Source organism: Phaseolus vulgaris, chromosome 5, assembly GCF_000499845.2.
Source record: "Phaseolus vulgaris cultivar G19833 chromosome 5, P. vulgaris v2.0, whole genome shotgun sequence".
Taxonomy (NCBI): domain Eukaryota; kingdom Viridiplantae; phylum Streptophyta; class Magnoliopsida; order Fabales; family Fabaceae; genus Phaseolus; species Phaseolus vulgaris.
The window spans coordinates 1731653-1751981 of record NC_023755.2 but is presented as its reverse complement, the minus strand read 5'-3'; the positions used below and the strand labels follow the sequence as shown (position 1 = coordinate 1751981).

Here is a 20329-nt window from a genome sequence, read left to right as displayed (position 1 = left end):
ATAATCTATGATGGAGGTGTAATTTTTGTAATTATACTTCACAAACTAAATGGCTTGAATCCAATAGATAGTTTAACAAACTCTCGTGCTATAGTTTTGAGATGTTTATTTTTATATTAATAATTTTTTATTACCTTCGATCTATTTTAAAATATTTTTTTTAAAATATATTTTTATATTTTAGAAAGTCTACTTCAAAATAAGATTTCATCGAAAAGTTTGAATAGGAAGTTTAATAGTCCTAATTTAATATGTGTTCAGACTTTTTTGTTTTAATTATATGTGTTTTGATTAGAGAATAAAAGTTTGAAAATATGAGAGAATAGATGTAAGAAAATATGTGGCGAAATATCTTTAAAATTATATGATAAAATGTTATCAATCAATGGAGTATCTTTATTAAATATTTTATTGATTGGTTCTTTAATTATTATTTAAAAAATAATTTTTTTTATTAATATAACAAATTCCTTAATTAATATTCTAAGTGCAGCTAAAAATATATAAAGAAAAATAAGTTTAAAATCCCAAAGAAACAGTATATTTTTACATTTGTTTATTAATTGTGTATACCTTACAATTTGAAAGCAAAGAGTGATATAACTTAAATGATATACCTTAATCGGCTTTACAATCTCAAGTTTTGGCTTCATGGATTTGCTCCTCTCATGGAGTTTTGAGGTTGTCCTTTTCATAGTTGAAACCTTTGTTGTACTTGCTTATGAGGGACTAAATGCATGAGTTTGTCTGAACAAAGGTAGTTTGCAATCTGATGTTGCACCATGGATGGTTGGTTTCTCCATTCTCATCACTACATTTCACAACCAGATTTTGAGATTCATCCTGCAATATTCATGATTGATGCTTAAATGCAATAATTTTCTCAAAAGTCATGATGATTTCTTATTAATCGAGAGAATAAAAACTTTTACATTGACTCACATGTGCCTCTTAAATCAAACTACAGAGTTTAAGGAAACTTGCATTAACAGAAGGTGAAAATCATATACAAAATTATTCATGACATAACACATGAAAATGACTATTACCATTCCCCCTCTGGTATCTGGTATGTTGTGATCAGTAGTTACTTCCTGAACAAAGATAAGAAAGAAAATCACAAACATTATTCTTTATCAAATTAGTTCTTTAACTTTGGTATTTGATATTATTTACTTTGACCATTACATTTAGTTCATGTTAAATTTGGTAAAAAAACTACTTAAACTAAAGAAATTCTAAGGACCAAAAAAACTTGGTAAACCTCATATAACATGTGGTAAAAGAAGAAAAAGTGAGAAGTATACCTTTTGTAATAAGACAACCGTCCACTCTAATCTCACAAGATAGAAGTATTGTTGACCAATAACATAGTTGTTTCTCTAAGGCATAACAAGCGTAAATATCCAATCTTTCTAGCATGCTCGCTCTTAGGCTGTTTGGAAAATCTGCCAACTTGCAACAAAAACCTATAGCTAATTGGCGAAGAGAGCGAAGGTGTTGAAAGCAATCAGACAAGGATTCTAGATTTGGAAGATCATATAGTCTCAAGGAGTGCAGGGCAGTCATGGAATCAAAAGCTTTATGCAAACCTTTCAGTTCCCTACATCTTTCAATCTGCAATTTCTTCAGAGAATGAGCAAACACCCATCTTGGGAAACTGCCACCCGGGTATCCTATTACTCTCAAACTCACAAGTTGTTCGGTATCAGGTTGAAGCACTTCAAGAATCTTTTCAGCATTGTCTCCTAATTTGGTCTCTTCATTTTTTTCCCATGACAATCTCAACTCCTTCAATCTCTTACTTGACATATTTCCTTCCATGGCATCTTCTACACTTTTCACTCTTTCGAGATGTTTCATGTCAAGATCTTCCTTCAGCTTCATTCCTCCCAATTCTGCCAAAAGGAATCCTCTTTCATTGCCAACAACATACGAGGTTAAACTCCTCAGGGAAGTCAACTTCCCCATATAAGGAGGAAGGCTTGATAGTTTGTGACAACCTTTAAAAGATAATTTTTCAAGAAATTTTAAGTCTGTCAAACTATTGGGCAACTTTTGTAGATGTTTACAATAATCCAATTTCAAGATTTGCAAATTCCACAATTTACACATGAATTCTGGAATAGTTTTAAAGTCACTCTTGGAAAGATTCAAGTACCTTAGATGTTTTAAATCTCCAATTGAAGGTGACAATTCTCCCCTTAGTCGAAACTCAAGCACCCGTAAAGAATGACATTTCAATAATACCTTAGGAAAAAATTGATCACTGCATTGATTTGGTATTAGATAAGTCCTCAAAGATTTTACTTGCTGCAAATCAATTGAATTCAATTCAATTTTCCGTCTATAATCTGAGAGATGTTTGGTTATACTAGACAAATAAATTAGACTAGTGTCGCCTATTAAGCATTTCACATCATTTGCAACTAACCTTGCAAAATCAAAAACAATATTATGCATCTTGAAACCTGTAAGGTTGCCAAATTCATCTCTCTCAATATCCTGAAAAAATGATCTCCTATATAATTCATTACATACATCATCGCCCACATCTTCAACATCTAACCTTCTATCAGATGAAAGGAACCCATTAGCCATCCAAAGTTCAATTAAATATGCTTTTCTTATTGTTTCACCTTTTGGAAATATTGTACAATAAGCAAAACATTTTTTGAGTCTTGTTGGTAAGTTCAAGTAACTTAATATCAGGACACTTCTTAGAGAGTAACTTATTCTCATGTCATTTCTTGGATACAATGGATATTCAAAAAATTGTCCAATGTATTGTCCAATGTATTCCTTGACATTGAGCCACTCTTTTCCCTCTCTATTGGAGTGTAAAAGACCACCTAGTAGTTTTATTGCAAGAGGCACTTGCTCAAGCTTTTTTAATATCTCCTTCCCCATTGCCTCGAGCTCAAACGGTATTTTCTCATTTGGTTTAAAGACTTGTTGTCGAAACAATGTCCAACAATCATTGTCAGACAACGCTGATAATTCAAGACCAAACAATATTTCCTCTACAAATTCGAAGGAACTAGGAGAGGAGACCACAATGGTAGCACCGACTCCCCCACAAGCCAATATTGATTTCAACCTCCACCAGTCTTCACCAAAGGAATTCCAACTCTGATGCTCGAGATACAAATTGAAATCGAATACAATCAAATATCTTTTTCTTTGGAGAATATATTGAAGTCTTTTTTGTAGAATCTCTAGATCTAAGTCCTCACACTCACACCCAATAGCTGCTTTGGTGATAGCTTCTAGCATCCCCTTCAAACTGACATCCCAAAAACTACCTACCCAAATTCTTAACTCAAAGTGGTCCACTACGCTTTGATGATGGAAGATGAATTTGGCAAATGCTGTTTTTCCAATTCCATCTTCACCTTCAATTGAATAGACCCGTAAATCATAAAGATGGTGAGAAACACTAATCAAACGGTTTAAAAATATATCTATATCCCTTTGTCTTCCGCATAGTGGTTCATGGAAGAAAAAGGTAGTTGGGCGCCCCTCAATGAGTTCATTTCCTCTACCAACAATCACCCCAGTCTCAGTCAAATTAAACCTGTTCTTTTCTTGGATAATTTCTATTAATCTCTTACTTATCCTTTTCATTTTCTTAGCCATTTTGTAACCGAAAACAGCATGATTGAGATGAAAAGAGGACAAGCAAGAGCTTTGTACCTTGCTTGATAGATCAGCTTTGACTCCTTGGTACTCCAACTGCAATGCTTCATAGGCACACTCATCAATCATGTCGTCCACCTTGTGAGCAGCATCATTTATCTTTGCCAGCCAATCGTCAATATTTCTGTCTGAGAATTGTTTCAGCTCAGCACCTTCAAGCGAAGGCTTGATAGTAGTGAACAAGCCGGCAAGCTTCCTCAGGTGTTGATGAAAACTCAGAAATGGTGTGAATTCCTTTTGGAGGAGTGAGTTCAATTTGAAAAGCAGAGATTCAACCACAAACTGTGTCATGTTGTTGTACCTCTGTAACAAGATGGAAATGAAAGAGAGATGGTATGAAAATGGTAACAGGGACAAATATTGTGTGGGCTTAACATGCTAAAACTTGCCATCTTTAGCAGAGAAGGAATAGTTTGTAATGAAGGAAAGGTTCAGGAATCAGTTCTAAAGCAATGTTCATAGGTTCAAGGCAACAAGGTTCCCCTTCCAGCACTCACTTACCTTTCATTATGGTTTTCTTTAACCACTTTCCCCAATAAAAATAAGTAATCAATTTCATTTTTATATAAACAAACCTACAGACCGAAAAATAAATAAACTACTGTGTAAGATTAATTGGATATAGATTCTGTTAAATTTAACTACTATAAAAAAATTTATTTCTACTTCTTAGTCTTCAATAACAGTTTTAAGAAATTAAAATAAAAAGTCTTTTTCTTTACCCAATTCACCTTCTTTTATTGTGTTGTTTTATATATGAGTCAAAGTTAGAACTGTAGAGGAAAGAAAAAATTCTTGATAAAGTGCACTTCAAATTATTGATTAAAGGAATTAATGGTGACAATTATGTTTGATTTTATCATATTTTTAATAGATATAGATTTAAAATCACCCCTTCAAGATGTACTTTATTTTCTATAAGAAAAGACAAATTCTATTTTCTGGCTCTTATTTTTTTTATCTTTAAATATATTTTAAATTCCTATAGATATGATCTTGTTTGATTTTAGTTCTTATAAATTTAGTTTTTTAGTCTTAGATTATTGACATTTTTTAGTTTTGTTTTTAGTCTTACCATAAATTAGTATTACAGTTTATTTTTGTGACAAATAAGGTGATTTAGATAGAATTATTTTTATAGTTTTATTTTTGATAATTTGTACAGTGAAGTTAATCACAAAGAAATGTTTTTTTTTTATATAAAGAAATTATCAAATTGTATAGTCCAATTATTACAGGAATAGGAATAGCGTGTCTTTCTACAGTAATTAGGACGATTTTAGTGTGAGATTAAATACCTTTTAAATTAAGTATATTAACTCTTTTAATGTGTTATACAAAATAATATTTAACACTTTTATTTATTCAATAATATTATTTTATATATTAAAATTATGTAATTAAATTGACTTTATGTTAAGCTATTATATTTAAACAATTCTTCTTATTTAGTTTTACTCAAATTCCTCTCTCCAGTGATTAGATTACCCTCCATATTATTTATATAGGAAAAACCAAAACAAATTTGTATATTTTTATCTAATAGGATAATTATTTTTTATTAGTTTGGTTGGTAAATGTTAAATACCTACTCACCCTTTTGTATTTGTAATTTAATAGTATTTGTGAGCATTAATACCTACTCACCCTTTTTTTGTAATTATCATATTCAAAAAATTTAATAATAAAATTTAAATTTTAAATATATTTTTTTTAAGTGGATAAAAATGGTATATTGGTCCAACGAGAAAAAAATTACAATTTAATTAATAAAAATAGGCAAACTAATCATAATTTGACTTATAAGGAAATAAAATAAATAAGTTAATAATTTACATTACTAATATTAACTTGTCTTAGTACAACTTCTAGTCAGAACTATTATTATGATAAATAAATATAGAAAAAAATAACTAAATAATATGAAATTTACATCACTATTGTTTTATTAAATTTCTTTTAACATAAATTATTTTTAAAAACTAATATTATTATTAATAAGTGTAGAATAGAATAATTAAATAAAATGGAATTTATATTATACCTAAGAATATTGATCGAATAAAACAATATTTAATAAAAAAATATTTAAGAAAATGATACCAGTCAAATCCTTTACCAGTGAAACACTATTAAAAAACTAATATCTAATAAAACTATTATATCATGCAGATAAATATTAGCCTACCCTGAATTTCTTTGACCATAACTGTAATTTAGAAATCAGAAATTGAATGAAAACATGTTCAAAAACTTCTGAAACTGCCAAAACTCAGATCAAGTGTTTTGAATCTAAAAAACAACACCTATTCAACAAGTCACTCAAAATTTTGATCTGCAACCTCTAATAATGTATTTTCCAAAGCAAAAATTCCTGCAAGTATCAAATTGAAGCCAATTGTTCAAGAAACACAAGCATGCTGCTCACACTCAGTAAAAATTTCTAATCTATGTATATTGCTGTCATGCAAAAAACATCTCCAACATAATTTAAAAACTCCTAAATTTGAATTTTCCATGAAAAGTAACAGAGCATCAGAAATTGAGTTTTTAAGCAGTAGACAACCAGAAGCATAATATGCTCACAGATTCAACCATAAACCACACACAACTTGCAAGAGCTGCACTTCATTTTCCCAGCTAACCACATCAGAAGTTGAAAGTTCCAAATCAAAGCAAGCCATACCAAAATTTCAAGCAGTAAGTATCCCAAATTTATCAAAAGAAAACCATCATAAGGACACCATCCTCTGCATAGAACAGATGATGATTACAATTCCAGAGGAATATTTCTATTCCAGCTCTTTTCATCCCCCATCTGGAATTTCATCAGTCAGAGTTCTAATTTAGTAATCATAAATTGAATTTTCCATGCCAAAATATTCTGAAAGCCCCAAATTTTCAATTTTCCATGAGAAGTCCAAAAACATCAATGAATGTTTTAAGCTAAGAACAAGTTGAAAAACACTCACAAATTCAACCAAAAACCACACAAAACTTAGACCTGCAACATCTACTTCAATTTTCCCAACACACTACATCAGACACTAAAGCTTTGAAGCCAATCCCACCAAAAATCCAAGCAACATGACAAATGGTAAAAAATTTCAAATTTATCAAAAGCAACCATCCTCATCCTCATAATATATAATCATTCATCATTCATTACCTCTACCAAATACTAAACACCAAAAGCCAACTAAAAAGACCCCACAGTCTTAAAAGACTCATGAACATGCCTCAATATGTCCTTATCTCTATTCCACTCTGGAGTCGGGGCATTGACAAAATGGGCATAGAGCTTGTTCTTAGCACAAGTCACTGAGATCAAGCTATGAGTGCCAACCCCATCAATCTCATACACATAATACAGCTGCCCCTTATCATCCTTCACCTCCTCAGAGCTCAAGCCATCAGCATTGGCTATCAGGTCCTGCAACTCCACATCAGAGAGTGCCAAGTTGTTCAGAATCACATCTTTTGGTGCAAGTTGGCGAAACCCCGACAGAAAAGTGAGGTACTCTTTCTCTGTCTTCTTCTTGGGGTTGTAGAACTCACTGTCAGTTCCATTAGTACCTATGATCCACAAATGCTACACTTTTATCACACACTATTCTTATCCAATACAACAATATCATTTTTCCAAATGAAGATATTCTTACACATTCATCAAACATAGTAAACATATATATACACTACTCAATCATATTTCTGATTCTTTATAAGTGGGTGAACTCATCTCATATAATCCATTTTCTTAATAACAGGATACATTCAAAGACCAAATAGATCATTTATCCAATTTGAATTGTTATCTAATAACTATTAATTAATCACATTCCTTTTTTAAAACCATGTGTAAAGATCAATCGGAAGAAATTTTACTTTTTGGTTCATTATTTGATAATGGGTGTATGTTTCTATATCATACATCTTTACATGTCTATAGCAGAGGTAACATCATATATGTAGAAATATGGAACAAATGTTAGTACCCTTCTCGACCTTAGACACCAACCGTTCCTTCCAGCCTGTAGGCACGTCATAGACATACTCAGCAGAGTCCTTCTTGTTGGAGTTGCCGCCGTAGCCGCCATAGTTGGCGGCGCTGGCGGCAGTTCCGTAGTAGACTTGGTAGGAGGGGGAGTCTTGCGCCAGGGAAGGCAGTGGTGCGGTGGTTAGAATGGAGGCGATGGCGGCGGCGGCAGTTAAGGTTGTTAAGGGTTGTTTGAAGGGGAGGAGGGGCTTGCATGGAGAGGGTGGGGTGGTGGTTGTGGCGGTGGAGGAGAGAATGGCTGATGGGGATGAGAACACGGTGGTGATGGCGGTGGTGGTTGCCATGGTGTGGTGGATATGTGGATGTGGAAGTGTTTTTGTGTGCTATTATTGATGTCCATTGAAACACCAAAGTGTGTTACACATCTTTTTCTTATCCACAAGATAGAACAATTATGTGGAATGTGGCATATTGTAATCTTTGTTTTCCACCAATAGGAGTGTGCCACGTAAGTGGAATCTAAATAATAAATTATTATAACAATAATTATGGATTGCATTTTATCCTAAAGTGACAAATTTAGTATTGCAAAGAATATTTAAACAATATAATTTTTGTTTTATGTCTCTAAATGACTTATTTTTGTTATAGTATCAATAATTTTTTTTAAACTAAAGGTAGTTAAAAATGATTATTTCGATTTAAATATTTTTTTTTTGTCTAAGTTTGTTTTATAATTATCCATAAATTATTAATAAAGAAATTGACGCATATTTTCACCGTGTACAAAATTTTATCGAATTTAAAATATAATTTTTTTTCCAATTTTAACAGAGCTATCTCCTTTTCTGCCTCACCGGAAGAAACCCTACTCTCTCTTAAACCCTTTCACCCTCGCCGGAAGTTGCAGAACATCTCTGCCTCGCCGGAAAAGTAAAAACACACTAAATTTATTCCAATTAAAGTTGTAATTATCTCTTTAAATTTTCTTTACAGAATCAATATTATTAGAATCTGGTGTTCTGTCTCAATAACGTTTCGTTCTTCTAATTTTGTTGTTCTTTGTGTGATTTTCAGGTATGGTGTGTTATGTGAGTGGTTGAAGCGTTGGAAATGGCGCTTTGTCTTCCTCTTTCAATCAGCAATCCCAAACCAGTTGCTTCCCTGAGTTCCAGTTTTGTTCATGGCGGAACAAAACCTTCATCCTTTTCGATCAATGAGAAGCTGAAAACGGGTAATCGTCTTCAGAGTATCTCGGTTTCAATTTCTTGTTCCTCTATAAAACTTGTCCGTGACCGTACACTCGATAGGCATGTTGTGATGAAGTATAGGGTTAGGTTTGTTCAGAAGCTAAAAACTTTACTTCTCTCTAAATCGAAACATTACATTCCAGTTCATATTCTGTGTAAATGCCGTTCTTATCTTGGTCTTCCTAAGCCTCGTTCCGTGCTTTCTATGATTCATAGATACCCTTCCATTTTTGAACTCTTCAATATTCCATGGCCTCCAAAATCACTCTATGCGACCAAGTTGCATCCCCAGCTCTGTGTTCGATTAACCCCTGCTGCAGCTGCTGTTGCTGCTGAGGAATTGGCTTTTCAATCTTCCATTTCCAACTTGTTAGCAGCCAAACTCCAAAAGCTTCTCATGCTATCTTCTCGCCGCCTGTTACTTCTGTCCAAATTGGTTCACTTTGCTCCACATCTTGGTCTGCCTCCTAATTTCAGGTCCCGGTTGTGCAACGATCATCCGGACAAATTCAGGACCGTTGACACTCCCTATGGCCGTGCCCTTGAGCTTGTTTCTTGGGATGTCAACTTGACAAAGCCTTTGCCACCTCCTGCATCCCATGATCCTGGTTTCATAGTTGACCGTCCTTTGAAGTTCAAGCAATTGAGACTTCGAAAGGGGCTTAATTTAAAGAGACGGCACCAGAATTTCTTGCTGAGATTTGAAGAAATGGCAGAAGTGTGCCCCTACAGGAATTCTGCTGAGGCTTTTGCAAAGGAATCGTTGGAGGCAGAGAAGAGAGCTTGTGCATTAGTAAGGGAGGTTCTTGCAATGACAGTTGAAAAGAGGACTTTGATAGACCACTTGACTCATTTCAGAAAGGAGTTTGGCTTCCCAAACAAGTTGAGAGGGATGATAATAAGGCACCCGGAATTGTTTTATGTGAGTTTGAAAGGGGAGCGACACTCGGTTTTCTTGGTGGAGGGGTTTGGTGAGAAGGGCAACTTATTGGAGAAGGAAGAGATTTTGTCCATACAAGATAAATGGATGGACTTGGCTAGGGAGTCCAAGAGAATGAGACGAGAGAGAAGGAAGGGTAGGTTTAGCAAAGATATTGGAAGCTTGAATGGAACTGGTCAAGATAATAGTGACACTGATGATGATTACGATGATAATATTGGGATCGATAATTTTGAGAATGGGTATGATGATGGTTTTGAGGATATATTTGAGGAGTTGGATTTCGAGGCAGAGGATGATGATGATGATGATGATCAAGGAGACAAGATTTTCTCCCAAAGCAACTATGGAGAATTTTGGACTGCCAAACCTTTTCCTATTCAACATGGTTTGGATGAACCTCAGATGCAGCCTTGGTAGTGTTTAATTTGAAGAACAGAGTTTTTCCCTGCACAAGTAAAGCAGTGCAATTTTCAAGTGGTAAGTTACAGTTCCAGATTGCATCTGCCATACCATGATAGGGATTCTGTTCTATCTTTGACTATTTGCTATAAAGATTGTGTACATATGATAGAGTTGAAGCAAAAGTTAATTCTCAAATCCAAAGATTATTATTACTTGGGGAGAATGTATTGTGTATTATTGTTTCATTCTCCATAACTCTTTTGTTTGTCTGATATAACTTTTTTTTACACTTCATAAATTATAAATAAGTTGATGTTTTTATTAATTATTATAAAAAAAATCGATAGTTTTGTAGATCACACAGTAATTTCAGTTAACAAAAAATAAACACATTGTATGATTTCATAAATTTCATGATTAATGAGAATTGTAAATGTTGAAAATTTTGATTTCTGAAAATGACTGAAATGTATTTGATTGATAAAAATATTTGAAAACATTTATATAATTTTTTCAAAAAATAAAAGAATAATGTTATTTTACTAAAATCTTTAATTTGTACATGGTATTTTTTGTAATAATTTTTTATTATAATTTTAAAAAGTATGATTTCCACCTCCCACGTAATTTTTTTAAACCATTTCTGCAAAACATACATTACATTTATTTCACATAGTATTTAAATAAATTAAATTTCAGGTGATTAAATTTTTATCTTTGTAAATCATATTTAAAATACGTATTTGAAAGGTGGGTTTTGTTTTTATGCAATGATTTTGATTTATTAGTAGGCGAACAAGCATTGGATATTGTTTTTTAAAATGAAATTTAGAGCTTAATTTTTTGTTTGTCTAATATAACTTCAATTTCGAAGTACTCTATTTATTTCTCGTACATGAACAAGTAAAAATAAATTCAAATTTTGAAACAAAATAAAAAACTAATAATCAAGATATTATTCAATGAATTACAACTAATTTAAATGAAAAAATAAAAAGAAATCAAAATAACACCAAGTCTATTCAAATAAACGGACATAACTAAATTCTGAAATAGTCTTGAAATTCACTTCAAAAGAATTTAGTTAAAACAATTATAACTACCATTATTATTATTAATATTTAATTATTATGTCACTACTCTTATGATTTGTTAATATTGTTATTATTGTTAGTTATAATAACTACCACTCCGAAATTTATTACATAATCTTTATCATAATAAGTATTAAAAAGTAAATAAGAGTGACTTTATGTTTTAACGTTCACATTAAAAAAAGTAAAATTCACATAATAATATTTTACAATTAAATTATTATTCTCTAATTAAATATAGAGTTTCACAATGAAAATTTATATTCTATTTTAGAACTCTCATGATAAAAGTAAAAATGGCGTAATTAAGAGAAAAAGTAATTCCGGTGGAGAGGTATAAATAAGTGGTAGTAAACGAAGCGTGTGAGGTAAGAAGAGAAAGGGGAAATGAAAATTATCTAAGTCGCGAGAGAGATTTGCAATTTAACGACACAGCGCCAAAAACCCTCGTACCCGGTTCAAATGGGTCGCACTTAGGTTTTCACGCTCGCATCTTTGTCCCTTCTTCTTCCCCTTTTCTTCCATTCCATTTCCTCAATTTCCACTTCATCACCATGGCCAACAGGTAATTTTTTTCTCACCCTCTCTTCTTCTTTTCCGTTCCTCCATTTTCATCATTTTTCATGATTCTTGAATTTCTTCCGTCACTGTCGTTTCGTTTTTTTCCTTCTGTCTTATCTTTTGTCTTGTTCGCGCATTGGAAAGGGCGCGAAAGAAAAGAAAAAGGGTTTTGTTGCATGGCGTGTTCGGATAGTTCGCATTTGCCACTGCTCATTATTTGTTCGAAGGCCGTGTGGTGGATTGTATGGACCGTGTTCTTGGGTTTCTTTTTTCGTTTCTTGTTTTACTGATTGGAAATGTGTGTTTCTTTAAGAGATAACAGTCTGATCAGTTTTCTGTTTAGTTATCGTTGGTAATGGTTCATTATAAGTGACTTGGAAATTGTGTGTTGGTTTTGATGTGTGCACTTTTTGAGGAGACTATGTGATTTGTTAGTTAACCAATTTAGGGGTTTACTTGCTTATTTTTTGAATTTTTGTGTTGAATTTTTGTAGACTCTTTCTTGATAACATTGTGACGCGTTTTGAAATGATTATTTGTCTTAGGGTTTGCAAGTTCTATGCCCGTGGAGCGTGTTTGAAAGGGGATCAGTGTGCTTTTGTTCATGAGAAAAAGGATGAAGATAGTGGTCATGTAAGTTGTGACTCGTTCTGATTATCGTGTACTATGTTTGGCACCCACCGATGAATCTTTTTATTGACTTTCCTACTCTTTTGTTTCTTATGTTGAAAACAGGTTTGTTGCTTTCATAGAAAAGGAGTATGTGCTTTTGGTAGTAAATGCAAATATAAACATGTCAGAGCTTCTGATGGGTCGTCTTCATCTAACAGACGTCGTTCTCCTCTTCCGAAATGTTTGCTGAATCGTACCGCCAAAGAAACAAGTTGGGTTCCAAAGGGTTCAAAGTCATCTTCATCAGACAATTGTGCAAGGAGTTCACAACATAAGAATCTGCTCTCTCCTGGAAATGATGTTGGCAGTTCTAGTAATGCTGCACGATCTGAAATTTTGTTCTGCTCATTTGCTGCTGCCGACTGCCCCCTTGGATTTAACTGTTCTCGTGTTCATGGAAATCGATGTTTATACTGTAGAGAATTTTGCATACATCCTACTGACAGAGAGGAAAGAGAAAATCATTTGAGAACTTGTGATAAAAAGGAAAAATACCTTCAGGCTTTGAATGACAGTCAAGAAGTAGAATGCAATGTTTGTTTGGAGCGTGTTCTTTCCAAGGCTAAACCATCTGATTGTAAGTTTGGGCTGCTTCCTGAATGTGATCATGCTTTTTGTTTATCCTGTATCCGCAATTGGCGTAGTAGTGCCCCAACCTCTGCAATGGACATGGGTAGTAGTAGTGGCACTGCTAATGCAGTGAGAACATGTCCTGTTTGTCGCAAACTGTCATATTTTGTCATTCCAAGTGGTATTTGGTATTCTACTAAGGAAGAAAAACAAGAAATTATTGATAACTACAAGGCAAACTGCAAGTAATTTCTTCTCTACTCAACATCCCCTTCACTTTCCTGAAATTGATTTGTTACTTGGTGACTCGTGATTTTGAATTTACTTGTGTTATAGTTAATCAATCAAAGTTGTTTTAGATGGTGGTTGGTTGGGAATATAATTCCCTCCTTTTCTCATCACTATATCCCCACTCCTATTCCCAAACCCCTTCTACACCACACAGCAATCAAACACTCCCAAAAGTACATAAGAATGCATGCACACACTGTGTTCCAATATTTTGTGAAATGTTGATTGTATACTCTTCACATGTCTCTATTGATGAGAGCAATTTATGCAGAGTTCAGCTATTTAGGTGAAAATCTGATTATTAAAGAGATCCAAGACAATATTTTTATTAAGGGATTGAATGGTTTCTTATTTGATTTTTTTTCAGACTAATTAATTGCAAGCATTTTAACTTCGGAAATGGGAATTGTCCATTTGGGGCTAGTTGCTTCTACAAGGTACCCAAGTTACTATCTCTTTTGTCACTGTAAATTCCTTGGGAAAATTTGATTACCATTCCTATTTAGTTATTAACATCATTTTTTAAACAGCGAATTGCATTCTACCATGCTTCTCCTTCAACTTAAATAATATTTATTATCTTGCTATTAGATATTAGATGTCAAATTTGATTTTATTTATATAAATAATCATATTTGGGCTGACTATCCACTTGGGTATAGAATCTACAACTTTTTTTTGGTCTTATCTAACACCAATATTATTTTTTGTATGTCTTTTGACAACTTGAGAAAAACGAGATAGGAATTTCAAAATGTTAATGCTCTACGTGTAGTAATATACTCAGCAAAAATCTGTTTACATACATGATTGGTACAATTTACAAATTAAGACTGGTATTAACCCCTAATATACAATGAGTGTGAGACTTCAAGGAACCCTATGATTCAGCAAAAATATGTTTATATACATGATGAGTATTATTTACTAATGAAGACTGGTTAACCCCTAATATGCAATGAATATGAGACTGCCATGAACCCTGTGTCAATTAATTGTGCTGATAAATGCAAAGTGGAGCATTAATGATGTTCTATTCCCAGCACCCTCCCAAGCTCACGGAAATCGGGTCATATCACGTTGGCCCAAATCTTCATTAAGAAGACGTGAGCCGCAGTGGCGACGTCATTTCCACCCTGGCTAATTTGCAGCACCACAGAATTTCTGATCCGCTACTACCTTGTTATGATGTCTGGCAACAAAACTACCATCTCTGATATTCAATAACACTGATGAGTTTGCTTGTTTTAGACGAATTAGTTCGTGAGCAGTGAGAGTCATAGCTTGATATTCTGATTCAGCTTTGGACTTGCAACCACATTTTGTTTCATGCTTTTCCATGTAATGGGATTCTCACCAAATAGGACACAATAACCGCAGGTTTAGTAGGAGATCCAGCCTTGTCAGCACAGGTATAGGCAATGATATGTCCTTTGTTCTCATATACTAATCCATCCTTCTACTAGATATCCTTTAAGAAATATCAAGTTTGGACAATTGCATTCTCATGATCAACATGAGGAGAATCGATGAATTGACTCACCATGCTGGCTACAATTGAATAGTTCAGCTTTCTTACCAATCTCCACCGTCTATTCAATTTGGATACACGTGATTATCACTGCTTTACAATTCAACATTCCTGTTTCTTAGGGAAATAATAATTCCACCTCATGATTATCAAGTAACTAAAATTCCAAGAAACTATCCCATTTGGTCCAGGTCTGATTTACCAAAATATTGTACAAATCAGTTTACATTTTGGGGAGTTCAGAAATCTTAACTAAAGCAAGCCATATATGTCTGCATATTTATTATTATGATTAATTTTTTTTAATCTTTTGGGGCATGCAACAATGTTAGTGATCTTTCTGTGTTGCATTATGGTACTTTGTTTTTAGTGACTAGCTTGAGCATTTGTGATTGTACATTAGTACTATTATACTTGGCTAGTTAGTTTAAGTACTTCCTTTCATACAGATCTGTAGTGTATACTGTTACTTCAGTGTTGGCAAATTTGTGATTTTACTTTTTTACAATCCTTGAGTTTTGGTTGGCTTCCATGCTTGATTCAGTGTATGAATATTGCAGAGTGAGATCATACTAGATGGTTGAAGAGCAAACTGGCTTGCACGTGAGATTTTTAATTTTCTGCATGTTGAAGCCCCACAAATTTGTGAGCTGTGTTGCATGATCCAGTGCAGCCCTCATTTTGTGGGTCTTTTTGTTCTTATCTTTGAGAGACAGATTTGCAATAAGCTTTCCTCTTCCAAGTAGCACACCACGTTTCTCTGTTCTTTACCTGCATTTTGGTTTTTACTCAATACCCCTCTTTTCTTTTTTCATTTCTCATGCCTCTCTCTGTGAGGTCACTTTAGTTTGTGTGGCTCTTGTTATCTTTTTATTTGGATTAGCTTCTGAAGTTGATAAATTGGGCTTGTTTTTTGCCTTTGCCTCTGAAATAAAGCTCTTGGGCTTTAACTTCTGGTTTCTTTAGTTATCTTTCTTTACACATACCTTATGAACTACATTTTGTGTTATGCTTTTTCTTTTTATAATTAATAAAAAAGTATTTGTAGTTATGGAAACGATCATGAGCTGGGATTTGGTTCTATACTAGATCAGGATTTGTGGTTTGTTTCGTTTGATTTGGGATGGTCCCATGTTTCTAAAATTAAGATGTCTTGTTTCATTTTATGCTTTGTTAGGATTAGGAAGTGATTTGAAGAGAGAAAGTGTGAGGAGAGTAAGATTCTTTGGATTAAGGTAAATAGAATGAAAGTGAAAGAAAAATTTATGAAAATTTGTGAATGATTTGATAGATATAATAAATTTAAAAAATCATAAAATAATATGCATATATATAATAATTAATTAATTTATATTATTATAAATTACTTTTAACTAAATAAAAAATTTATAATTAATCCATAATTTTAATTTTATTATTTATTATTCATTTTAATTATCATTTTATATGTTTATTAATTTTTTTATTATTTTAATAATTATTATTATTATTTATATGTATTTATTATAATAAAATATAATTAATAATAAATTAATAATATAAAAATATAATTTAATATAATAGTTATAAATGTATATATAATAAAATATGTATTCATAATCTATAATGAAAATTGATTCTTTGCATTCATAATCAATTGTGAATACATATTTTATTATATATACCTTTACAATGATATTTTCTTCGCAAATATTTGCCTAGCTTTTTGTTTTTTAATTGATTTTTCATTTGTTAATTTTCATGCTTTTCTCGCCTATCTTCACACCTGGAAGAAATCTATCATCACACCCTTAGGGTGTGTTTGGGGGGAGGGATTTGAGAGAGTGGATGCGTGATGTTGTTTTGATTGAGGGATGTTAGAATGGATTTGTGAGGATGATTCATTGAAATTTGTGAGGATGATTCATTGAAATTTGTGAGTGATGTGATGATTGAGTGGGAATAATAAATTTTAAAATATTATTATTATTATATACATTTACTATTTTATATAATTATGTATGTTTTGTTCATATTATCATTTTATTTTATTATTTTTATTATTTATAATTATATGTTGTTATTAATAGTATATTTAAATATTTTCTTACATAAATTTATGTATTGTTTATATTATTATCCCTGCCTCTTAATCAAGATGGCACTCCTATTACTGGAAATGCTGTGAAAGAGAGCTGATTCTCCCTTGTATGCTAGTTAAAGAAAATCGATTTTGGACACCAAAAGTAACCAACAAATGAAGAAAATTGATTCTCCCTTTCCTACAACGTGGACAATAATTGATTATGGGTTTCAAAGGGCACAAAGAACTACTAAAAATCGATTCTTCCATGAAATCAACCATAAGTAAAACTGGAACAAAATCGATTCTCTCATGAAATGAACTTGAACGAGAATCGATTCTCCTCGGAGAAGTGTCATGCATGCACAGTGTTAGGGTTAAGGATATGAAGGTAAAATCCTATGATCATCCTAAGTGTTAGGGTTAAGGATATGAAGGTAAAATCCTATGATCATCCTTCGTCTAATCAGAACAAATCATGTATTTGTGTGAAGAAACTGAAATGCTTACCACCCTGTTCCCCATCCATAGAGTCACCTTCAAAACACTTAAAACAAACACGCTAGTCACCCGCTCGCCAATCCGCACACTCGTAGAGTCACCTTCAAAACACTTGAAACAAACACGCTAGTCACCTGCTCTCCAATCCGCACATTGGTAGAGTCACCTTCAAACACTTGAAACAAACTAGCTAGTCACCCGCTCGCCAATTTGCACGCCTTGCCAAACCGTACTTCAAGCACATCAGCAGAAGCAAACAGACCCTTAGTGATAAGCATGTACTAAATTATAAAATGGAGGAGAGTTGTAGGTATTTTTTGAAATACTTTTATTTAAAAAAAACACAGAAATTGAAATTGGAAACAAGTTCAGTCTCTGGCTATGCTCTATGTTTGAAATAAACACTAATAGACTTTAAAATATCCAATATAAAGAGAAAAAGACTACTCACCTGTAGGATACTTGTAAATCTGTTTTTCAGAGGCCATGCATATTTATTTATCTTTAATCCTTTACATAGCTTATATTTGTACTTGTTTGACCTTCAATAATTCTGATATCTGTTGCTTTCAGCACACTGTGAAGCCTGGCTCATACACATGGATCCATCGCAGGCCACCACCACACCGGAGACAAAACAATATTACGATGAATGAGATGAATGACATGTTGGAGATGCTCAGCGATGTTGATTTAACAAATTCTATTATGAGGGACTCAGGGTTTTTCGATGATATGGATCCATTTGGGATGATGGATATATCTGATAGTCTTGGTGGTGAATCAGGTCCTTGTTTTGGCCCTTTTGATTCTGATGAAGAAGACACAGATTTTTTTCAGATGGCTGCATTGTCAGAAGCACTGGTTTCTGGTGTGGATGATTTTGGCCCTGAAGATTTTGTGGATGAAGAATTCAACCCTATGGAGGCTGCCTTGTTATCAATGATGATGCATTCTAATATAGATGATGATGATGATGAAGAGGAATACAGTGATGAGTTCTACTAGAATCACACAGTTCATATCAAACCAGTTGTTGAGGTTCCCCATCATTTGTTTTGAGAAGTATTTAGGCAGAAACTCCCAAGATTTTCTAGTTTATGGTATGCTAGTACTCATGCCAACATCTGCTATTCGTGATCATATGCCATTTTGTATATTTTCTAACATGAACCTTTTCAAATAGTTTTGGTTTGAGGCTTTTGCTTAGTTCTGTGTCATTGCACTTTGAATTCAGATTGCTCTTCTATGTACAATATGGCTTCATATTCTTGGTCTTGTTGGCATGTTCATCACCATAGTTTTTTGGTTAAACCCTTGTTGAAAAGATTGCTTGTTTTTGCTAGTTCAGTATCTTTTCCATGGAAAACCAACTTGGATTACTTAAACATACTTCATAAAATGTACACATATTTAATATGTAATATCTTTAATGTTTATTTGTAATTATTTGGATTCAACATCTATTTTGAAAAAAGATACTAGTTCTAAAATTGATATCAAACCGATTTACAAACATCAAAAAACTATTTTCCTTTTCAAAATATAGATTTGTATTTCAATTCAATATTTGAATTAAGATGGATAAAAATTTAAACTTATTTTCTTTAAAAAATATGGATTTAAATTTAACTTAATTTCAATTATTTGAATTTATAATAATTTAAACGTAATAATAATAAAATATTCAATTTAATGTTTTTTTTGTCAACCTTATGTTTTGAAATTTAAAATTATATGGGTGCGAAATAAAATTTTAAAATTCCTTTCTTTCCATTGAGAATCGAAAAAAAAGTGTTTTCTTATGTTAAAATACTTTCCTCCTTGATAAATAGAATATTTCCAAATCAAAAGTCCATCCATTCACTAATTTTTTCATTATCATTCAAATATGCCTTGTTAAAGTACATAAACTGCATAGCCTTTGTAAGTTACATTACTTTTTATCTATTCGTTAAGTTATTAACAATTCTTGAAAGGAAATAATTGCATTTCTGGTATAATATAATCACTGAGGTGTTTTCTTTATTATAGGATATCCTTTATTGTGTATAAAAAAAAAAGCACAAGTAAGATAAAAACAAGAAAGGATTTGATTATGGTTATTGTTCGTTTGTTAACAAAGATTGCGTACAATTCTCAATCAATTGAGTTTCACTAAAACAAACTAATGCTGCAAAGATATAAATGAGTATTATTTGGACATAAGTCACACCTAGCTAAAACTAAGTATTATTTGGAATGCAAATAGTCTGAATAAAATTTAGTATTATTTGAAATGCAATAACTCCAACTTAAACACAAAGTATTATTTGGAATGTAATAATTCATTATTACACAGAGTATTGCTTGGAACGCAACCACTCTTAGCTAAACACAATATTATTTGAAACATAGTCACTCATAGCTAAAGGTCACAAGGTTTATAAAGACTGTGATTTAAAAGATCACAGGTTCATTCACTAGAAAAATAGGTAGTATCTTACAACTTATACAAGGAATATCACTTTTCTAGATTATTAATGAACACAAACAATCTTCTTTCTTACAACCACAAGGCTTGGAAGCTTAAGATCTTGTGTACATTGTTGTAGCAAAATTTTCGTCAATCTTCCTTCTCCAAAGAGATCTTATATAAAGAGTTTGAAAAGAAAATAGTTGTTACACATCCTTTGTGGCTATTGTGAGTAGAGATGACAACTAGACTGGGAGAGTGCTTGTTTGATTATTCCATCCCATGCTCGAAGTAAAAATTC

General features: G+C 32.6%; 4 protein-coding genes across 5 annotated transcripts; 2 read left to right on the top strand and 2 right to left on the bottom strand.

The window, feature by feature from the left end:
• Positions 1–514: 514 nt before the first annotated feature.
• On the bottom strand, positions 515–4110 carry LOC137834735 (disease resistance protein RGA2-like). Its single transcript, XM_068642896.1, has 3 exons — positions 1308–4110; positions 1050–1094; positions 515–843 (listed from the first exon to the last, which is right to left on the bottom strand). Exons 1-2 carry the CDS (start codon positions 3988–3990, stop codon positions 1081–1083), a joined length of 2697 nt encoding a protein of 898 aa, XP_068498997.1. The 5' UTR covers positions 3991–4110; the 3' UTR covers positions 515–843; positions 1050–1080.
• Positions 4111–6787: 2677 nt separating this feature from the next.
• On the bottom strand, positions 6788–8136 carry LOC137834732 (thylakoid lumenal 19 kDa protein, chloroplastic). Its single transcript, XM_068642893.1, has 2 exons — positions 7695–8136; positions 6788–7275 (listed from the first exon to the last, which is right to left on the bottom strand). Exons 1-2 carry the CDS (start codon positions 8038–8040, stop codon positions 6899–6901), a joined length of 723 nt encoding a protein of 240 aa, XP_068498994.1. The 5' UTR covers positions 8041–8136; the 3' UTR covers positions 6788–6898.
• Positions 8137–8485: 349 nt separating this feature from the next.
• Positions 8486–10546, top strand: LOC137834737 (protein WHAT'S THIS FACTOR 1, chloroplastic). Of its 2 annotated transcripts, none has more exons than XM_068642900.1 (2): positions 8486–8629; positions 8774–10546. In XM_068642900.1, exon 2 carries the CDS (start codon positions 8810–8812, stop codon positions 10304–10306), a length of 1497 nt encoding a protein of 498 aa, XP_068499001.1. In that variant the 5' UTR covers positions 8486–8629; positions 8774–8809; the 3' UTR covers positions 10307–10546. The 2 variants fall into 2 exon arrangements, with proteins under 2 accessions (XP_068499001.1, XP_068499002.1); XM_068642901.1 differs by having other exon boundaries at positions 8535–8663.
• Positions 10547–11752: 1206 nt separating this feature from the next.
• LOC137834739 (E3 ubiquitin-protein ligase makorin-like) lies at positions 11753–18782 on the top strand. Its single transcript, XM_068642903.1, has 5 exons — positions 11753–11950; positions 12492–12579; positions 12682–13433; positions 13847–13916; positions 18147–18782. Exons 1-5 carry the CDS (start codon positions 11940–11942, stop codon positions 18579–18581), a joined length of 1356 nt encoding a protein of 451 aa, XP_068499004.1. The 5' UTR covers positions 11753–11939; the 3' UTR covers positions 18582–18782.
• The last annotated feature ends 1547 nt before the right edge of the window (positions 18783–20329 follow it).

Excerpts from the sequence above, each read along its gene's own strand:
- LOC137834735 (XM_068642896.1), bottom strand. The coding sequence starts at position 3,990 with ATGACACAGTTTGTGGTTGAATCTCTGCTTTTCAAATTGAACTCACTC.
- LOC137834732 (XM_068642893.1), bottom strand. The coding sequence starts at position 8,040 with ATGGCAACCACCACCGCCATCACCACCGTGTTCTCATCCCCATCAGCC. Across the intron at positions 7,276-7,694 it reads GGTGTCTAAGGTCGAGAAGG|GTACTAATGGAACTGACAGT; the intron begins GTACTAACATTT and ends TGTGGATCATAG.
- LOC137834737 (XM_068642900.1), top strand. The coding sequence starts at position 8,810 with ATGGCGCTTTGTCTTCCTCTTTCAATCAGCAATCCCAAACCAGTTGCT.
- LOC137834739 (XM_068642903.1), top strand. Across the intron at positions 12,580-12,681 it reads AGGATGAAGATAGTGGTCAT|GTTTGTTGCTTTCATAGAAA; the intron begins GTAAGTTGTGAC and ends TGTTGAAAACAG. Across the intron at positions 13,917-18,146 it reads GGGCTAGTTGCTTCTACAAG|CACACTGTGAAGCCTGGCTC; the intron begins GTACCCAAGTTA and ends TGTTGCTTTCAG.